At 37.4% G+C, this 22,160-nt stretch overlaps 1 protein-coding gene across 5 annotated transcripts in view; it reads right to left on the reverse strand.

Annotated features, from left to right (window-relative positions):
- Window positions 1-22,027, reverse strand: part of PUS10 (pseudouridine synthase 10) — a 74,824-nt gene extending 52,797 nt beyond the window's left edge. For 3 of the 5 annotated variants that reach the window (XM_032352227.1, XM_032352223.1, XM_032352226.1), the window contains exons 1-5: window positions 21,085-21,689; window positions 20,829-20,875; window positions 17,631-17,771; window positions 14,238-14,501; window positions 13,396-13,482 (exon numbers count right to left, since the gene is read on the reverse strand). In XM_032352227.1, the coding sequence (XP_032208118.1) occupies window positions 13,396-13,482; window positions 14,238-14,501; window positions 17,631-17,771; window positions 20,829-20,861 (525 nt within the window). In that variant the 5' untranslated portion in view covers window positions 20,862-20,875; window positions 21,085-21,689. The other 2 variants (XM_032352224.1, XM_032352225.1) reach the window with 2 other exon arrangements.
- Between the last annotated feature and the right edge of the window lie 133 nt (window positions 22,028-22,160).

Consider the following 22,160-nt stretch of genomic DNA (forward strand, 5'->3'; position numbering starts at 1 on the left):
CTCAGATAAACATTTCCATTTGGGCCCTGAAGGTATGTACTCTAGAAAATGGATTCCATTAGTATTGATCCCATATTAACAGAGCAGGATTTATTTAAAAGGGAAAATTTGTAAAGATAACTTTCAATATTTTAGCAGTAGGGCCTATTCTTTAAAAAAGAAGCAGAAACAACTGCAGCAGTACCATTAATCAACATCTTTTAACTGAGCTAGTCTAAAACTATTTTGTTGATCTTTCCTTTTTCTAAAAGGGAAGAAAGTCCTGGCACTATTTTTAAAGAAAGAGATTTCAGACAAGTCAGTAATGAAGCTGGATGAGTCTGAGTTCAGAGGGGCACCTGCCACCAGTCTCTCTTCTAGGACATTTGGACACATCTGTGATTTGCCTGAAAATGTCACTCTTACTCCCACCTCCAATTATTAAGGGACTATAACATCATAATTCATCATCTCACACACATATGTACTTATCTTCCCACTATCAAAGGAAAATCCTCACATAAATGACTGGAAATTCTTCTATTTTATGATATCTGTAATAAAATATTTGATGCAAAACCTCTTCTGCACATGTTCCAGTCATCTAATAACAACATTTGAACACAAGTGTGGTGGAAAAGTCTTTTTTTTTTTAAAAGATTTTATTTATTTAGGGGTGCCTGGGTGGCTCAGTGGGTTAAAGCCTCTGCCTTCAGCTCAGGTCATGATCCCAGGGTCCTGGGATCGAGCCGCGTGTCGGGCTCTCAGCATCGCAGAGATAAATAAATATTTATTTATTTGACAGAGATAGAGATCACAAGTAGGCAGAGAGGCAGGCAGAGATTCCTGAAGTGAGGCTCCATCCCAGGGCGCTGTGATCATGACCCGAGCCAAGGGCAGAGGCTCAACCCACTGAGCCACCCAGGCACACTTGGAAAAGTCTTTAAAAGTGATTTTTATTTTATTTTAAAGATTTTATTTATTTATTTATTTGAGAGAGAAAAAGAACATGAGCAGGGGGAGGGGCAGAGGGAGAGGGAAAGCAGACTCCTTGTTGAGCAGGACTCGAGATCATGACCTGAGCTGAAGGCAGATGCTTAACTGACTGAGCCACCCAGGTCCTCCTATAATTTTACTTTTAAAGCCATATTTTTAGAGAATCACCAAATCAACTAGTGATTTATCCTTGTTCTTATTAAAATATGGTAAATTCTGGTTCTATATTCCCCCCCACCAAGGATCCTGTCTCTAAATGTGATGGTACTGCACACTCTGAAGAAACAAAATACCAGTGAAGGTCAAAACCTAGGCTAAGTCTCTCCTGCAAACACAGCAACAAAATAACCCACTTCTGAAATCTTATCAATTCACAATGTAGGCAGTAAAGTATAGTAATAATCATCAGCATAAACTTTAGAGTTGGACAGATGAGTGTTCAAATGCTAGGTCTGTTATTTATTAGCAATGTGACCTTGAGTTGCAATTTCATCATCTGTATAGTAGGATAATAATACCACCTACTTCAATGGGTTATGATGATTAAATTATATATTACATATATCAAAAATAGATATCAAATTATATAAAAAATAATCACAACTTAGTAGGTTAGAATTACTAAGTCTAAAACATGGTGGTAATATCAGAAAAAAAATAGTTGACATGACTTCTCTATGTAACAAGAGAAACCAAGTCTGAAATAGGCAGAGCCTAAATTAGAAGTTCCCTTTTCCTGAAACTTAGTTTACTAGGCCACAGAGTCCTAAAATTATGAGAAAAAAGTTTGATAAGGAACTCAGTAGTTGGTAAGTAGCAATGTGATAATATATCACATCTGATGGGGAAACTGAGTTTTAAAGAAAAATGATTTCCTTTATCTTCTATTCCTTATTGTATTTCTTATTTCTTATAAATTTTGAAGATGCAAAATTGTGACAATTCACAAGAATGAGACCATACAAAATGAAACAAACTTCAAAATTTTAAGGCTGCCTCATGTTCCTACTGTTCCCTGCTATATCTCAAATACCCACATGGGTCGATCAACCCCAGCAACCTCTTCTTTCTTCCTGCCTGTTCCACCTCACTTAGCTAGTTCAAGACAAGAAAAAAACAAAGGTAGGAATTAAACACGTGCATATTCAAGTGCTTAAACATATGTCCAAATACCCACCAACTCTGTTCCTGAATTCAATTCTACATTTTATTCCTGTGGTGGGCTTTAGAATTAGCCTTGTTTGTAGTCCAGCTTCACCATGGCAACTCACTCCCAGGAACAGCATTCCTCTTTGCTGCATGTTGCAATGACCTCAGGATTAGGTTTCTGTTTTTGTACTGGGCTCTCCTGTGCCTACACCCCTAATAATGGGTTATTAGTCCTCTTCAATACCTGCTGTGACTCCTTGAGAGCTGGACATCTGATTCACCCATTCTAACCAAGACTGGGGTTCTGTATAGACTTTGACTAATTGCATGTCACTCTTCCTTTGTCCCTTGGAAAACATATCCCAACTATGCATTGAGTAACAGAATCCAGAACCTACTACCATATCTAGTCCCACATTCCTCCTGATGCAGCATCTTGAGTATACAAGATGAAAAGATGGTATGGTCTAGGGGTGCCTGCGTGGCTCAGTCGGCTAAGCTTCTGCCTTCCCCTCAGTTTATGATCCCAGGATCTTGGGATGGAGTCCCTAGTCAGGCTCTCTGCTCAGTGGGGAGTCTGCTTCTCCCTCACCCTCTGCCCCTCCTCCCCGCTTGTCTTCTCTCTCTCTCAAATAAATAAATAAAATCTTAAAGAAAAGATGGTACAGTCTAAAAACATAAAGGGCACAATCAGGGAGGCACACCCAAATTCTGACTTGCCACACTTCACAAGTTTTGGTTTTCTCATCTTCAAATGAGGATGAGTGAGATGATTAGTGAAGTAGTTCCAATCTAAGGCTGAAAAAAATCATCCAAGCATATCTTCTTGCTAAATCACAGACATAGGGGAGTCATTGAACTGTCAGAGATTAAAAGGGGATCACTTTATACACAAAGTGGAGAACTCTTGGACTCTCCATCAGAGATTCCAAATGGATTTACAGACGGTGGGGCATACTCAGAGCTCTGACAAATCACAGCCATATACATTATCATCACTCTTCAATGAGGGCCACAAAGAGCTGGGGGCCCTGTTCTATATCACCAAGGTCTCCTACTGATCTATAATTCTGTAATTCTCATGATGCAGACCTTTATACACTGGTGGTGTGCTCACAGGGACAAGCTTTGGGAGTTACTTTTTATAAGGAAGATAGGTTTGGGGCACCTGGGTGGCTTAGTGGGTTAAAGTCTCTGCCTTCAGCTCAGGTCATGATCTCAGGGTCCTGGGATCGAGTCCCGCATCAGGCTCTCTGCTCAGCAGGGAGCCTGCTTTCCTTCCTCTCTCTCTGCCTGCCTCTCTGCCTACCTGTGATCGCTGTCTGTCAAATAAATTTTAAAAAAATAAAATAAAAAATAAGGAAGATAGGTTTTAGTTGCTTCATGACCTCTGAAGGGTTTTTAAAGTTGCAGCCTGTATATCATAGCAAGGTTACAATCCCCCCCTACCCAACCATGAAGACACTAAAGGGGCAGAGATAGTGATCGCTATAATTTTGCATGTTTTTCAGTGCCTTGTTCAGCAACCTTATAAAAACATGTTCTGAGTGATTTAGTTGACCACAAAGGAATTGAAGCAAGGTCTAACCAACTAAGCTAATGAAAAATAGGATTACAGATTCTGAAAACTCCTCAGTAAGCTCAGAAAAAGTCTGTTGGTCAAAGTGAACCTTGAGTCACTTTTAAATGGTAGGTGAGAGAGAATAAAAAGTGATTTAGGTAAGGTGCTTGTCATACAAAACAAGAATGTGAAAAGTCACACAAAATGAGCAAAAAGCTGAAAATACACATGCTAAATCTGAGGTTAATGAATGAGCCTGCACACATAATATGAATTTGAAAGTGTAGTCTCTATACTTGAAGTCAAAGTGATTTCAACAAATTCTGTCCTATGACTTCAACATAATTAGAAAAAAACATTGCCCTTTAGAAAAAGTAAGTGCATCAATCAAGTATTCATTGGTGGGAAGGTGGGTAAAGAGGGGGTGGTGTTCTAGAGTATCCAATCAAGAAAAATCCTAGATTAATGGCTGGGAGTTTAAAGGGCCCTATAAGTACAAGCAAAATTTTGAACATATGCATTTTTAGGAAAGGGATTCAATTGTTTTCTTTAGATTCTTGTTGATAATGATCCCAAATTGGTTAAGAATCCCCAGATTTAAGGAAAAATACAGTCTTTTGAATGCCCATTTGTCAGAATTTAAGAAAAATATTTATAAATATAAATTGCTACCAAAGAAATGGTGCTGCTTTTATTTTTGGTTAGATTTCTAGGGCTGTGTATAATTTATAGTACTTAGTGTAAAGCATGGAAACACTACCAGTATAAAAATGAAAGGGAAAAGTTCTGATTTGACAAATAAAACTCCAACTGTATCAACTGTATTAAGAAGCAAGTGTTTCATACAAGCAAAGGAACATTTAAGAGACACTATATCCATTTAAAGTCAATAAAGTGAGCCAATTGTTTCCATATACTACCAAAAAGTGAAACTGATAGTGCAATATTGCCCTCTACTGGACCACACTAGTAAAGAAAAACCTAAAAAATCAGCAGGACTTCAAAGTTTTACTTTGAATAGAACTTAACTAAATGCTTCTTCTCCCATAAATGTAAGTTTAGCCTAATATTAGCATAAGTCTGGGTCATCCATTCTATAATAATTTTAGTGTGGTACTAATTTAATGTGATACAGAAGTTTAGAAGATTCAATTATGAATATAAGTTAACAAAAAAATAACAAACATAATAAATATTTTTCTTAAAACTATATAGGATTGGGGCACCTGGGTGGCTCAGTGGGTTAAGCTTCTGCCTTCAGCTCAGGTCATGATCTCAGGGTCCTGGGTTTGAGTCCCGCATCAGGCTCTCTGCTCAGCAGGGAGCCTACTTCCTCCTCTCTCTCTCTCTTTCTCTCTCTGCCTGCCTCTCGGCCTACTTGTAATCTCTCTGTGTCAAATAAAACAAACAAACAAACTATATAGGATCTTACAGTTGAAAAGGCTGAACAAAGTCTAGTCTAGCCAACTGTATGGTGCACATCTTCCTTCTCTTCCTTCTCTGCCAAGTAGTTACCAGCCTTGGCTTAATATTCTGGTTATAGAAAACACCATCCCTGAAACAGTCTATGCTGTTCTGCATAATTCCTTATAACTGAAAATTATTTCCCTCCTGATTCCATCTCTGCAGCAGAAAAACCCTCAAATATTTAAGAAGAGCAAATTAATGGGGTGCCTGGGTGTCTCAGGTGGTTAAGCACCTGCCTTCAGTTCAGGTAATGATCCCACTGGGATCTAGCCCTGCATCTGGCTCCCTGCTTCTCCCTCTGACTCTTCCCCCAGTCATGCTCTCTCTCTCTGTCCCAAATAAATAACATCTTTAAAACACACACACACACAAATTTATCATCTTACAGTGCTTTAGGTCAGAAATCCAAGATGGGTCTCACTGAGCTAAAATCAAGTTGTCAACAGGGGTGCATCCCTTTCTGGAGGATCTAGGCTAGGAGACTCCATTTCCTTGCCTTTTCTAGCTTCTAGAGGCCACCCATATTCCTAGTTCCCTTCCACTGTTTTCAAAGTGAGTAACATTACATCTGACCGTTCTTTCATAATCACATCTTCCTCTGACCCTGACCTCAGAAGAAAGGTGCTTTTAAGGACTCATATAATTGGATTGAGCTGACTCAGATAATTCAGGAAGCAGCCATTCCTGCTTCATCCGTTACATGGCCGTTGTTTTTCTAACAACTTACGTTTACTCCTGTTAAATAGCATCTTGTTAGATTTTCCCTTTTTGTGAGATCTTTTGGATCTCAATTATAATACTCAATCTATCTGCTATATTCTCAGTTCTATGTCATACACACCTGTTGTGAGTGTTCCCATTATATCATCACTCACAGAATCATGAACAAGATAAGGTATGAGTAGCCTTGCAGGACATCAGAAATCTCTCCGAAGTTCCATGATTCTTGAATTTCAGTGTGCACTTTAACTCTAGGTGGGCTTCTGTCCCCCATATCTAGAGATTCTGATTTAGGAGATTTAAGACAAGGCCCAGCAACCTGTTTCAACACCTTTCTCCAAGTGAGTTTCAGATCTGCAGAGTACACTTGGAGAAATACTGTCCAGTTTGAAATCACTTATTAATCAGTTCATTTTGGGTAATGCTAGGCAGGTACAACCCACCCAACTGTCTTCACATTCTACTCATGTTTCCTGCCACTTTCAGGAAGTTACCATAAGAAACAAACCTGGGGCACCTGAGTGGCTCAGTCAATTGGGGGCTGTGTTCAGCTCAGGTCATGATCCCAGGGTCCTTAGGGTTGAGCCCCACATAGGGCTCCCTACTCGGTGGAGAGCCTGCTTCCCCTCTCCCTCTGCCTGCCGCGCTGCCTACTTGTGCTCTCTATCTCTCTGTCAAATTAAAAAAAAAAAAAAAAAAAGGAAAAGAAAGAAACCTGCTCAAATGACTAGCTGAATTTCAGTCACACAGGGGCTTTACCCCTACCTTCCCTGCTCTATCAGTCCTGCTAGCCTATAAAAGGAAGAAACAATGCAGACATAATCTGTTGTTAATGAATCTGTGTGTTGACCATATGTTCCTCATCCTCAGTGCCTATGATGTACTCTTTAGCTCCTCATCTAGAATCTTGCCAGAGTTTTAGGGTCAAGCTCACTAGTTGGTAGTTAACAAAACCACCTTTAGAAAATTGAAACTGCTGGGGCGGCTGGGTGGCTCAGTTGGTTAAGTGACTGCCTTCAGCTCAGGTAACGATCCTGGAGTCCCAGGATGGAGTCCCACATCGGGCTCCCAGCTCCATGGGGAGTTGGCTTCTCCCTCTGACCTTCTCCCCTCTTATGCTCTCTCTTAAATTAAAATCTTTAAAAAAAGAAAAGAAAAAGAAAATTAAAACCACCTTCTCTGTCTCCAGTCATTTGGAAAATCTGCTATCCTTTAAAAGCTCTCAGAGATCATGGACAACTGCAGGTTCTTTCTGAATCCATCCTGGGATGTCATTCATTCAGTCCCAAATACCTGAACCCATTTAGAGAAGCTTTACCATGTGGAGCTTTCACTCTCCCTTACTAGCCAATGATCAATCTAGGGATGCCTGGATGGCTCACTCAGTTAAGCCACTGCCTTAGGCTCAGGTCATGATCGAGTCCTGGGATCAAGCCCCTCACTGGGCTCCTTGCTCAGCCGGGAACCTGCTTCTCTCTCTGACTCTGCCTGCCACTCTGCCTGCTTGTGCTCAATCTCTCTCTCTGACAAATAAATAAATAAAATCTTTATTAAAATAGAAAGTATTTTTTTTAAAAATGATATAGATATATCGCATTTAGGTTGAAGATCATTTTCCTTGACAGAAAGGACAGAAGCAAAATTAAGATTTTTTAGAAATTCCACTTTCTCTGTTTCATTCATCAATAGTACCAGTTCCAAACACATCCTCTTTTTCATCTCTTGCTGTAATCATAACTTAAAGTACCTCCCCCAAGTCTTCCTTGGCAATTCTTACAAGCCACTACTCATTCAAGATTTTATTTTCCAGTTGCTATTACAGAGCTAAGCCTCCTTCTTACATTTGCATTACTCTGGCTTTCATGTATCCTGTTTTGGAAACGGATTTCAGTTTGGCAAAAAAAAAAAAACAAAAAAACAATTGGAGTCAGATGATATATCAGATGATATATACAAAGGGGCTCATTAGGCTAATCTTACTATTTTTTAAATTTTCTAAAATAAATAGTCAAATAAGTACATATAAATATATAAATACAAATGTTTATGTAAACACAGAGAGAAAGAGATGCCCCGTTGTCTTCTTCATTGGGATGTGCTTTTTCATCCTTAAACTTTCTTTTATTGGTTGGGATAATTCAGTTTTAATTGAAGTGTGAATTGTACTTTCTCTGAACCCCCAATATTTTTATCTTCCAGCCTAGATTCCTCTGCCATTTTTCTTTGCTTTTTCTTTCCATTGTTTGACATCTACCTCTCAAAAAGGAAGGATAAAGGGCTCCACAACTAGGGGTGATTGCAGCTCTCGGCACCTGGCCCAGCTTCAAACTGTTTATTGTTCAGGAAATTCTCTGCAAGCTCAGCTTGAAGGATGATCACTCCACGCCCCAAGTGCATATGGTTGGTCAAAGTACAACAATTTTGATGTTGAGCATGATGTTCTGAACACTGAAATGGCCATCAATGAAATGACCAGAGGTGATGATGTGGTCACCATTGTCAACATTTTAACCAACAGCAGCAATGAACAGAGATGGGATATTGCTTTGCCTACCAGAGAAGGATCTAAAAGGAACTTGAATCAGCACGGAAATCAGCCTTGTCCAGTCCCTTGAAGACTGTGATTTGGGGCCTAATGAAAACACCTGCTCAGCCTGATGCTTCTGAGCTGAAAGCCTCTCTGAAGAGGCTGAGGACTGATGGGGACTCCCTCATTGTGATGATCTGCTCAAGGACCAACCAAGAGCTTCAGGAAATCAATAGGGTCTACAAGGAATTGTACAAGACTGAGCTGGAGGACATAATTTCTGACACATCTGGTGACTTCCACAAGCTGATGGTTGCCCTTGCAAAGAGTAAAAGAGCAGAGGATGGCTCTGTCATTAATTATGAACTGACTAAGCAAGATGCCTGGGATGTCTATGATGCTGGAATGAAGAGGAAAGGAACTGATATGCCCAAGTGGATCAGTATCACGACCAAGTATGTATTACCTTCTGAAAGTATTTGAAAGGTGCAAGAGCAAATAGCCCTTATGGCATGCGGAAGAGGGTCAAGAAGGAGGTCAAAGGAGACCTGGAAAATGCTTTCCTGAACTGAGTCCAGAACATTCAGAACAAGTCCCTGTATTTTGCTGACTGACTGTATGACTCCATGAAAGGCAAGGGGACTCACAATAAAATCCTATTTAGAATCATGATTGATCATTATCTCTCTCAGTGAAGCAGACAGGTTGGAAATTAGGTCTGAATTCAAAAGAAAGTAGAGCAAGTCCCTGCATTACTGCATCCATCAAGACATGAGGGTGACTGCCAAAAAGCACAGCTATACCTGTGTGAAGGGGGAAGGGTGACTGAGGCTTAAGACAGCATGAACATCCAGGAGTGGTGCTCCTTTGTTTCCAGCTAACAGTTCTAGAATATAGCCCTGCGAGGATAACATTAGCATCACCCCTCCCCATCCTTATTTCAGTTGCCTAAGCACTGCCTATTTCTCATGTTTAGTCTCTTCTTTTAGCCAAAGAAATGAACATACCAAAGAGTTGGAAGTGAAATCTATGATATGAAATACTTTGCCTCTTGTGTACTGTGTCATAAACAGATGAATTTTTACTCTAAAATTTTAGAGTAAACTGAATTTTTCTCTAAAAAAAAAAGGTAGGATACATTTAATTATGCCTGTTTCTCTCATCCTATCAGGAATACAAATTTTAAAAAGTTATCAGTTTATTATCAGACTAGATTATTTCTGCCATTATCCTTTAGGACAGTGGTTCTCAAAGTGTCCTCCTTTGTAGCAGAACCAACCTCACCCATGAGCTTGTGAGAAACATAAATTCATGGGTCCCACCAAACTACTATATCAGAATCTCTAAGGAAGGGGCCTGGGAAACTCTCCAAATGAGTCCGACGCATATTAGAGTTTGAGAACCACTATTTTATTCAAGAGCTGTCGATGTGCTTTTAACCAAATGTGATTTCCATCAAGTGCCTAGACATTGGGAGTCTCTCATACTACTATAAACACTAACCTTTAGGACTATCTTATAATCTGTAATTCATTATCTTCTTCCCTTGGCCAAAGGTCATTCAACACACTTCCATTCCTGAATCTATCTCCTTTCTCTTTTTATTCTCCTCTGGATGGTGTTCAGCATCCTTCCACTCACAGGATCTCAAATGTCAATGTAGGTAAATAATTTCTTGCCATACCACACTATTATATATCTCCTCTTAACACATTGGACTCTCATAAAAAAAGTACCCTAACATTGCTATATTCAAGTGGTGAGCCCAAATCCAGAAAGTCATCATGACAGTCATGGCATACTTATTACTATCCCTTATAATCTCGACTTTATCATTCATATTTTGTTTTCTGTTATAAAGATTTGGAGACTCTAAGTACTACACCTAGCTAGAGTCCATATTGTTGTCTGTTATGAGTTTCTGGATACTGCTCCCATTTATTCTGTTTACCATGTCTTACTTGATGTCTAACGGGTTTTACCAGTTAATCTGCTTGTTTTTATCCTCTCTAGCAGTATTCAATCTAAAACTGTCCTAACCAGATCATTTCCTAAGAAAACACATACAGATGTATTCTACCTCTCCCTCCATATTCTCCAAAACTCAGAGAAGACGTTGATTATATAATCTGCAAGCTTTTCTTCCTGAGCTTTCAAATTAGTACTTTTATAATTATGATAAATAAAAACTATAGCTGTAGCCAGAAAGGGATTGACAGGGCTGAATATGAAGGAATTAACAGAAATTTAATAGTTTGATTTTTTTAAAAAAACCCTTACTTGAGGTCATCCTTTTTCTTGGTTCTTTTGTAAGCAGATACATAATACCATCATGCTGATAAAAAATTATCTGGTTTCAAATCAATACTCCTGTGATCATAATTTTCTTCTCTAGAAGTGGAAACACTGAATCATTCAAAGTCACTCAATTGTATATTCTACTCTGAATTATGAGACAACTAGCATGACTCAACTCCAACATAATAATTTATTGTACACACAAATAAGTTCTAAGTTTTACAAGATCTAAGTTGAAAAACTACGATGCAGAAGAAACATGTCACTAGAGAAGTCACAGAATTTATATTCAAAATGTTAAGAATAATCTGAAATGTGTAATTTGTTTAAATTAGTATATGTAACTAGTTAAGTTAACTAGTTTGGAAAGCAATTTATATTCACTCTACATAACATATCTCAACTCCAAGAAAGTAACAAAAGACAGCAATAAAGAAAGTAAGCAAACATAGTAATATTAAAAAATCACAAAATGAACCATAACCACAACTTATTAAAGAAAACTGGGTTCTGAAAATTCTATACAGTGTGTAACACTGTATACTTTTTGAATAAATTATCCTTAAGAAATCAATGAGCAAAAATATACTACTCAATACCAAGGAAAACAATGAGTCACATAACACACTATACTGTGGAAATGTATTAATTCCTCAATAACTGGAATAGTCACATATTTCCATTAAATAGTTTAGTGGTTAAAATCAGTTACAAGAAGTAAGTAGAGGTTTGGTTTTTTTTTTTAAGATTTTATTTATTTATTTGACAGAAGGAGATCACAAGTAGGCAGAGAAGCAGGCAGAGAGAGAGGGGGAAGCAGGCTCCCCGTCGAGCAGAGAGGCTGATGCGGAGCTCGATCCCAGGACCCTGGGATCATAACCTGAGCCGAAGGCAGAGGCTTTAACACACTGAACCACCCAGGCGCCCCATAAGTAGAGTTTAATCAGAATAATTCTTTTAAAAAAATAGCATTTTCTATTTCTAATATGGAATATAAACACTTCATAAGTATTCAATAAATATTAAATGGATATGTTAAAATGATCAGTTAAGTGATAAAAATGGAAAATATAAATTTTAATGTCAAAATATAAAATCTGAGAGAAAGAATATGGTGGCAAGATATATAACCACACTCAGAAAATATGCTTCTTATTTCTACTTTTGTTACTCAAACACTGCAACTTTTTATAAGCCACTCAGCTTTCACAAGTCTGTTTCTTGCTACCAAAACTGGATCCTGAAAATGACCTATCAATGAGAAATGCTTTGATGATTGACTAGAAAATGATTTTATGTGTTTATAATCCTCCATACATCATCATCCCCTTTCTCCTATTTGTTCCGTCATCTTGCCATTGACAGAGATACTACTTAAAACCATTCTACTCTTCTTCACTTCCCAGCTCTTCTCTATCATTCATCTAGCTTCATCAGGTCTTAAATCAATCTTCAGCCTTTTGGGAGCTAATAAACATATTATTTGCTCCAACATATTTTGTTCAGCCAAAGAAAGTGATAGTATGAGATATAATGTTCTAGTGATGCTTTCAGATTCTTATGGAAAAGACACACATGTAAATGGGTATGTTTAGAACTCACTGTAATTTGAAATTACAAAGGTCATTTTCCCTATAGGATAGTTTTATGTTTTCATGTCAGTTTTGACACACAAGAATGTTACAGTAATAACTACTATTATTTTTTTCACTTAACAAAGGAAAAAAGTTAAAATAAACATGAGGCTATTTCCTTCCCTTTTCCTGTTGACTAAAAGTGGTGCCATTTTTTTACATTTTACTCCAGAAAATAAGATTCTTCATAACAAATGACCGTATCCCCGGACCATTATAACATGCATACATCTATCTCCAAAACATATCTGAAGTTCTGGTCAAATATCTTTCTCTTACCAATATGCCTCATACAGATCTAAAGTTTAATGAATATGTGCTATAGAATAAGGACCTTTATTTTTTTTTTTTTTTTTAAGATTTTATCTATTTATTTGACAGAGAGAGAGATCACAAGTAGGCAGAGAGGCAGCCAGAGAGGGGGCAGGAAGCAGGCTCCCTGCTGAGCACAGAGGCTGATGTGGAGCTTGATCCCAGGACCCTGCGATCATGACCTGAGCCGAAGGCAAAGGCTTAACCCACTGAGGCACCCAGGTGCCCCAAGGACCTTTAAAAAAAAACAAAACAAAACAACAACAACAAAAACCACAGTCCTTTCAACAGCCTAAGGAACACTGTCTTCTTTACTCAGTCTTCAAAAAGTGACTTAAACTAGTCACTTCAAACTAGAAAATAAACTTGAAAATAAGAGAAATTCTCTGAAATCTCTACCTTTCAATTCCTTTAGAGGACTTCTGACCTTTGGGATTTTCATGCTCAAAGGCACTATGCTTTTATTATATAACTTCCCACAGAAAACTGAACCATGTGATCTTCTCAGTCCTGGTGACACAATAAATATTAAAAACTAAAACAAAACAAACAAACAAACAAACCAATCCTATGATAAACTAACTTAATAATTCATTTTCTCACCCAATCATTCAACATTATTAAGCATTCAATAAGTACAAAAAAAAAAACCTAGAAAATACAACATTGTAAGGAATATTTTTACATCTCCATTTTTGAGATATTTCTAGCATGCATTTCACATATAATTTTATGCATTTAAATGACCTTACCTCTCTTACAGATAGTTGTGGTGGAAAGGAGACCGAAAATACCAAGTTGGTAAATTCAAACCCAGAGGCCTCAACTTTTTGGCACACCTAAAAAAGTATTACATAAAAGCATTTTTTATTACATAAAACAGTATTTATATATATAAATTCTCAGGAGTTGCTGAAAATTTTACATTAATCTTTGTAACATGGATTTTTGGTCCAGGAAATGGCACTACACTTCTAAACTTTCACCTCATGGAATTCTCGTAAGCATCCCAAAAATCCCAAAATCAAGTATTTGCTAACATGACCCTGAAAACTGTATCATGAGATGTCAACACAGCCAGGACTTATTTGCAGAACAATCTGTTCAATGTCAGAATAGTTTTCTTTTAGATCACCTCACAACTTAAAAAAGATTTTTAAACAAAATTAAGCCAAATTTGGCACTCCTGACAGTTGAAAACAAAAGGCAATCCCACGTTCAATCATGTACCTTCCACAAGACTGTAACACTTGTCTTTTTAAGACACTAATAGGTATGACTAAGAGCTCTTCTCTAACTCCTTAGCTATGCTAAACAGCAGAGGGAAAAACACTATATTTTTCTTCAGTTAAGTAGCACTCATGACTCAAATACATGGACACCTACTTCATTAATTTTCAGTTATCTTGTTAATAAGAAAGTAATTGGAGAATAGTAGGCTTGTTTTATTTTTTAATTAAGAACTCTTTTAATGATCCATTGGTGTAAAACAAGTTGAAATGAATGGTACTGTTACTTTAGATACAAGAATTCTAGGCTTTAAGGCCAAAAATTTCTACATAATTGCACATATAATAAAAAACAAATTATTTACCTTTTTAATGAACTCTTTTTCACAGAATTCTTGAAGAATTCCTAGACACACATTGCACACATTTAAATTTGAGTTCTTGGAAGCAATGCTACCATCTTCAATAACGGAGACCCTTCCCTCTCCATTCTGACTCAGATTATCAATCCCATCAATCCCATCTTCTAGTTCTTGTAGTCGAATTTTCTTGGGAGGTGGGTTTGGAACTTCCAAAATTAATTCATCTTTTTCAGTTTCCAGAAATTTCTGTAGTTCATTGAGCAAGTCCTGGAAAGTTAATTTGAAAAAAGTAATAACCCTTTTACAATGACCTTAAGGTTAGGATGAAAATAGGAGTGAAATTATGATATACTGCAGACTTACACAATGTTGATTTATATCAATTTTGGAGCAATGGATTAATTTTATTAGCCAGTGTTGGCTTTCTGGGGAATTTAAAGAAAACTACCTAATGCCCACAATATGTGTGAATATTTTTCCAAAAGGGTTTCACATATTAGTGAAGCTAAAGTCCTAAAGCTGACGCAGAAGATTCCATTAACAAATTTATTAAAGGCATGATTCGTTTTACTATGCTTCAGTATATTGTGCTTTGCAGATACTGCATCTTTATAAATTGAAGGTTTGTGGCAACCTTATATCAAGCAAGTCTATTACACCATTTTTCCAACAGGATTTGTTCACTTTGTGTCTCTGTGTCACATTTTAGTAATTCTCACAATATTTGAAACTTTTTCATTATTATACTTGTGACAGTGATCTGTGATCAGGGACCACAACTCCTTGAAAGCTTAGATGATGGTTAGCACTTTTTAGCAATAAATTATTTTTTAATTAAGTATGTACATTTTTTAGATATAATGCTATTATACAACAGACTACAGTATGTAAGTTCCATCTGTACTGGGAAACCAAAAAATTCATTTGACTCACTTCACTGTGATACTTGCTTTATTATGGTGGTCTGGTACCAAACCCACAATATCTATGAGGTATACCTGTGATTTGGTTTGTAGTTATGTTGTGAGGTCATTCATTTTCTAATTTTAGTAAAAACAAACAAAATTCAATTCTAACCATTAATAAATAGAAATACAAACTGAATTTCCATTCTTGCTAGGTTATTTAATAATCTCACAATCACTAAAACATCTGTACGATATTTATTAATATGAAATCTGAAAAATTAGAAGTTACACATCTATCAAGTAGAAGTAATTTCAAGACAAGTCACTAAACAAAGGTAAACAGTTGCTGGCAATGCTGAAAATTGGCCGAGTAATTACAAAAACCATTTATATGCATTAACTGAAAAGAAGCCCTCCACTACATTCTGGTTTGCCTCATTTCTGTGACCCTTTGTACTAGAATGTTAAAAGTTGCATTCTTGGGCGCCTGGGTGGCTCAGTGGGTTAAGCCGCTGCCTTCGGCTCAGGTCATGATCTCAGGGTCCTGGGATCGAGTCCCGCATCGGGCTCTCTGCTCAGCAGGGAGCCTGCTTCCTCCTCTCTCTCTCTCTGCCTGCCTCTCTGCCTACTTGTGATGTCTCTCTGTCAAATAAATAAATAAAATCTTTAAAAAAAAAAAAAAAGTTGAATTCTTTTAAAACCACTCTCATATTTCAGACATTCCACCCATCTAAATACTCACAGGACTTTTTCTCTGTCTTGCCTAATTAGACAGATTTTATTGCTCAGTTGTTAAATAGATGTCCTTTTAAAACTTACTCAGATTACAATTTACTGACTTTAAAGAAAAAAATATTTCACTCAAACAAATTTAATTCATTTTATTAGGACAGTAGCTATATTTCATCTTTAACAGAAATACTAATATATACATACACATATAGGTATATTATGACCCACACAAATATGTTTATTACCTAAGTTCTATAATTCCAGTATAACATAGTACATGTATATGTATGTGTACATAGTTACATGACTACAAAGATCAAAATTTAAATACAATTTAATTAAGTAAAATTTACCAAAAAAATTGTCTTCAAATATTTTCATGTTTATTTACATAAAATGATACAAATAAAAGTTGGCAACACTAAGTCTCTTTATTTAATATATATTTTAAATCTTAAAACATATTTTAAATATGAAAACAAAAGCATAGAATAATAGAATCATATAATGTGTCTGAAAATTGTGTAAGGAGAATTACACAAAACCAATCTGATTACTTCATAGTCATAGTGTATATAAATGAATATACACACATATATTAATCATCATAGCATATGTATCATTTTCAAAGTGTTTTCACATACTTTATTAGAAATTGTCCCTTAAAATCCTGTGAGGTGATGTTATCATCATTCCCATTTAGAAAGGAGAAAACTGAAGCTGGAACTGGAATTCAAATCCATGTCTTCTAGCTCCAAATTCTAGGCTTTGGATTCAGACAGACAGTTCATATCCTAGCTTGCTCACTTAATAGCTGTGTAACTTTGGGCAGGTTGTTTAACCTCTCTGTGCCTCAGTTTCTTCATCTGAAAATAGAGACAATCATAGCATGTACTTACCTAATAGGTTATTATTAGGATTAGATGAGAGCTTGACATATAAAAATGTTATTTGAATATTAGATATAATTATTATTTCCAAAATAATAGAAAGAATATATAAGGAAAATGATTGATACCTTTAACTTCTGAGCAATTTTTTAAAATTGTAAGAAACTGAGTGTGCATGTGTGTGTGTGTACATACTGTTTAGATAGGTATATATTTATATATATATATAATTACTATCTGTCTCTAAAAAGAATGTCACTAATGGAATCAAGTCTACTTCACAAAATATGTTACATATTTTTTTGTGAAAGTATTCTGTTAATAGTCAAAGCTCTCTTCACATTACCATAAATGTTAAAGATCTCTGTGTATTATTTTTGCTGTATTAATAGCAGTAATAACAATGATAACCATTTACTTCTAGAAGGTTGCAAATACCTATTTGTAAGTACAAATGGTAATACAGAAAACAGAAAAAGAAAAAAATGCAGCCAAATCCACAAAGCTTCCACTTAATAGAAGATCTCAGGACTGTCATCCTCCTCCTGTCACATCTCACTAATATCTGGTTAGAAGTACTATTTTGTAGTATCTGTGTTCTCTTTAGGAAAGGTATATACAAACATTAAATATACCAGGGACCTCCTCCACAAAGATCCCATTACATTAGATGTTAAATATAATCACTTAAGAAGGAACTTAAGGTTTTATGGTACTAAAAGGAAATTCCAAATTTACCATTATCATTAATTATTTTATCATAGTTTTTTAATTTAATGAGGAGTTATGGACAGACACTTGCCCTCAAATGTACAGGTATTCATTTTAGAATAGAGAAACTTTCTTTAGAAACAAAATGGAAGTACCTTGTAGGGAAGTTTGTAAGGCGCATGAAAATCCACACCACAGAATCTGAAAATACATCTTGGACAGGTACCAGTACTGAGCAATAACTGGGCCACATGCTTGTTTTCCTCCATCAATGGAAACATATTGACTAACTGTAACTAGAAAGAAAGAAAAAGTAAAAGTAATGAACATCTTTTGTGTTCTACTTCACAGACAAGTATGTCAGCACCTTTAGGGATTAAACTAACTTTTATTTGAAAACATTATTTTGTACTCTCCAATAATAACTTTTTCATTATATGCATATTGAAACATAAACTTAAAAGACATTTATTAGATGGGCCAGATAAAAGTTTCTAATTATCAAGGAATTTAGTGTAGCATTCTGGATTATGATAAAGTATACCAATATAACTAAATCAATAAAAGGAAATAAAAATAAAAATAATCAGGGCATCTGGGGGCTCAGTGGGTTAAGCCTCTGCCTTCAGCCCAGGTCATGATCTCAGGGTCCTGGGATCTAGCCCCACATTGGGCTCTCCGCTCAGTGTGGGACCTGCTTCCCCCTCCCCCTCTGCCTGCCTCTCTGCCTACTTGTGATCTCTGTCAAATAAATAGAATCTTTTAAAATAAATAAATAAAAATAATCAAGAATGGTTGTCTTTGAGGAGGGTAATAAAAACAAAGAATACAGAGTGAAGTTTTGTTATATTGTACCATACAGTATTGTTTGAGAACACAAAGTAGTAAAGTCAATATAAACTTTTCCTATTAGAAATTAAAAATGAAAAAAAAAATGAATTTGCCAGGAAAAAAAATCAGATCAGTCTATATATTTTACTATCCTCAATGAGAATTAAGCAGTCAAGTATTCAAAACAAATTGATCAGCAGATCTAAAAACACCAGTTATACCTTGATGAAATAACTAAATGGCAACCAACTATTAGCAAAATAGGAAGAATCTGTTCCTTTTATGCACAAGTAAAACCTCCCCCCACCAAAAAACACCCACAAATTAAATGCAAAATAATTTAGAGTAATTCTCATCTAAAACAAGTTGTTACTTTTTACAATTTGAATAAATGCCCTTAGAAACAAATTAGAGAATAGAGTAAAATCTGACATAACTCTCTCGTTGCCAGGAATGAGGTGTACAAGAATTACATTACCCAATCATTCTGTTTTGCAAAAACAGATCTTCTGACTAATAAATCAGCTCACATTACTTTAAAATGAGGAACTATCAATATTTTATAAAATAATGATTGCATGGCAATGTTGTGGGTATGGTGCTCATACAGATAAAAAACAGTGGTGCTCTTTAATTGATGCAGTTTCAGAATTCAAATGAATTTGCTTGAAATTTGTGAGAGGGTGGAGCTCTTACCAATTCCTTACTGTGAAGATGTGATTCTTAGAATTAGTTTGTTTTCCAACCCTTTAAAACCCACTACTTACTTGCAAGTTTCTACATGTTTGTGGCCATTTATCAAGAGTATATCCTTGACACAAAATAATGAGGAAGGTGGGTGTATACTTCAACAAAAACCTTTACCACAAAAATCAGCCAGGACCAGAAAAGCAGATTGTCCCTGGCTAAGTTCCAATTCAGGTGAATACAGTATGGGAGCTGGAAGACCGGAAGAGAAAAAAGTAAGACTTTGCCTGGATACACTACTGAGAACTTTGAGACACGGGATGAAAGCTCTGATTTAGGATAGCGGAAGTATATTTGGGCTCAAGGGCATTTTCACAAAGCACACAGAATATATGGAAAACACCTTGTATACAGAGAAGTTCTGTGTGGTCATCATTATATACAAGTGATCTGAATTCCTTCTGCCTGGCCATTTACTCTGTTTGATTCTGAGAAAGGGCTGGGATTCAGTGAGGGGCTGATTATCAGCATTTAAGGTATATCCCTGACTACAATCCCCTCCCAGAGAAACTATTCTGTCTCACTCTTTATCTTTTCTCTATCTTTCCATTGCTTAAGACAGGAGATTTCATTTAATTCAGAATTAACCCTTCACTCAGAAAGAGAAACCCTGGAGCGCCTGGGTGGCTTAGTGGGTTAAGCCTCTGCCTTCCGCTCAGGTCATGATCTCAGGGTTCTGGGATTCTGGGATTGAGTCCAGCAGCGGGCTCTCTGCTCAGCGGGGAGCCTGCTTCCTCCTCTCTTTCTGCCTGTCTCTCTGCCTACTTGTGATCTCTCTCTCTGTCAAATAAATAAATAAAATATTTTTTTAAAAAAGAGAGAAACCCTTTGGTAAACAAGTGCATGAGTAAGGTTTGTTTTTGTTTTTCATAAGAAAATTCTTTCAAAAACACTCTATATCAAAGCTTTCCCTGGGGATTTAAGTTAAATACTATTATTAAAGTGGATGCTTTCTATGGATAAGCTCCGACCATTTGCATAACATGGATGGACGCAACAGGTTATTATGCTAAGTGAAGTAAGTCTGACTGAGAAAGACAATACCTTAAGATTTCACCCATAAGTGGAATTTAAAAAGAAAACAAAGCAAATGAATAAACAAATAAAACACAGAATCTCTATAAATATAAAGAACAAACTGGTGGTTGTCGAGAGGAAAGAGGAGTGAGAAATACAGTTCCAGTTACGCAATAAGTCACTGGGATAAAAGGCAATGATTTGTAATAGGTTGTAGGGTGGTAACAGATGGGAGCTGTATTTGGGTGAGCACAGAATATCCTATACAGAAGTTGAATCACCATGTTTACCCCTGAAACTAATATAAGTACACTTAAATTAAAAGAAAAATTTTTTAATTGAAGGAAATGGATGCTCTCTTTCCTTTGGCTCAAAGACGGAATATTTATTTCTCCGATAGATACACTTAGAATTAAGGTTATCACGCAAAGTCTATAAATGACATATTACAATCTCTTGGCTCTGAGACGTTCCCAAACCTGTGGAGAATTAGGAAACCTCCCGTCCTAAATAATTTGAAGCGGTATTTAAAAACAAAAAAAAAACCCTCTCTGTGTGTATGTGTCAGTAACGGCATGGTCTTCCAAACCCTCAGGATCACTTTCATTTAGCAACAATCTAGCGACTTCTCAAACAAGTTAACTTTTAAAAAGGAGGAAATGCGTTCTGTCTCAAATGTGGTCGTTTCATCTTGATGTAGAGCCTGACAGAATTTCATAAATCATCAGAAATCAGTTGTTCCATATGAGATTTATTACCCTTGAAAGCAAGCCCTGAGAAATGCCTCCCATACTGGAAGGTTTTTTTTTGTTTTTTTTTTTAATCTATTTGACAGAGAGAGATGACAAGCAGGCAGAGAGGCAGGCAGAGAGAGGGAGAGGAGGAGGCAGGCTCCCCGCTGAGCAGAGAGCCCGATGCGGGGCTCGATCCCAGGACCGTGGGATCAGGACCTGAGCCGAAGGCAGCGGCTTAACCCACTGAGCCACCCAGGCGCCCCCATACTGGAAGGTTTTTATCGTCGGTTGCCTTCGTTAAGATTTTCGTTTTTCGTTTAAGCGCTTCTTTACCATAAAGAATTGGAACTAGTCACTGCAACAGATTATCTTCCCACGTGCCAGGATCCTTACGGGGTCTGAGTCCCTTCTCCACAAACCTATGATACCTGGCGAAGACGATGGGCTTCCTTTTCACCTCTTGGACTTACAGAAACCATTCGTGGCAAACAGGAGCAGGGCATGTGAAAAAACACCAAAATGGCCAGACCGAGTCTCTCCCATCCCGTGATCTTTTCAACACTCATTTCCATTCAGAAGTGTGTCATTCGTCTCACGGGGGTGGGGGAGTGTGTGGATTTTTCAAAGGAGACCCTCACAGCTTTACGGCGCCACCGTTACACTTAATTGTAGAACCTACTCCAGACTCTCGGAAATTCACCCAAGGTCTAACCTCCAGTCTTCGGCCAAGAAAGCCCTTCCCCTCCTTTAGTCAGGTCCAAGAAACTCCCCGCTTACCCCTTCTTGCTAAGAAGGGCCTTGCTAACAAGGCCGTTCCAGCAGGAAGGAATCTACCCTCTGCATCCACACCTCTCCTGCGCCCAGGTCGTACCCCCACCCCTCAGACCTTCCTGCCTCACCTTCTCCCGCGACGCCGGAGCCTGAGGTTTTAACCCCTTCCGGCCCCCCAGAGCGAACGGGGAAGACTAAAGACAACGCACCTACTGCGTGTAGCAATTCTGTTCCCCGAGGAAACGAGAGCTTTAGAACGAAAGTACCAGGCCCTCCCGCAAGGGCTGAGGGAACGCTCTCCTCTTCTTGTTTGTGGGGAAACCAGAAAAACTGCCGCCACAAGCCCACATCCCACTGCCACCCACGGTGGGGTATTAGTGCGTGGGACAGAACTCCCGGCCAGAGCCCGACCAGTCCCCGAGAGGCCTCCGTGGGACTCTGACGTCTAGGACGTGGTAGTCGCTGCCAGAAATATCGATGAACCCTTACCCTCAGGTTTAGAGTGGAAATTCTTGCTAAGGCAAATAAAAAGAGAGTGTTCCCCACCCCGGTGGATTAGTGGCATCCTCCTTTCCTCAGGTCCCG

Source organism: Mustela erminea, chromosome 7, assembly GCF_009829155.1.
Source record: "Mustela erminea isolate mMusErm1 chromosome 7, mMusErm1.Pri, whole genome shotgun sequence".
Taxonomy (NCBI): Eukaryota; Metazoa; Chordata; class Mammalia; order Carnivora; family Mustelidae; genus Mustela; species Mustela erminea.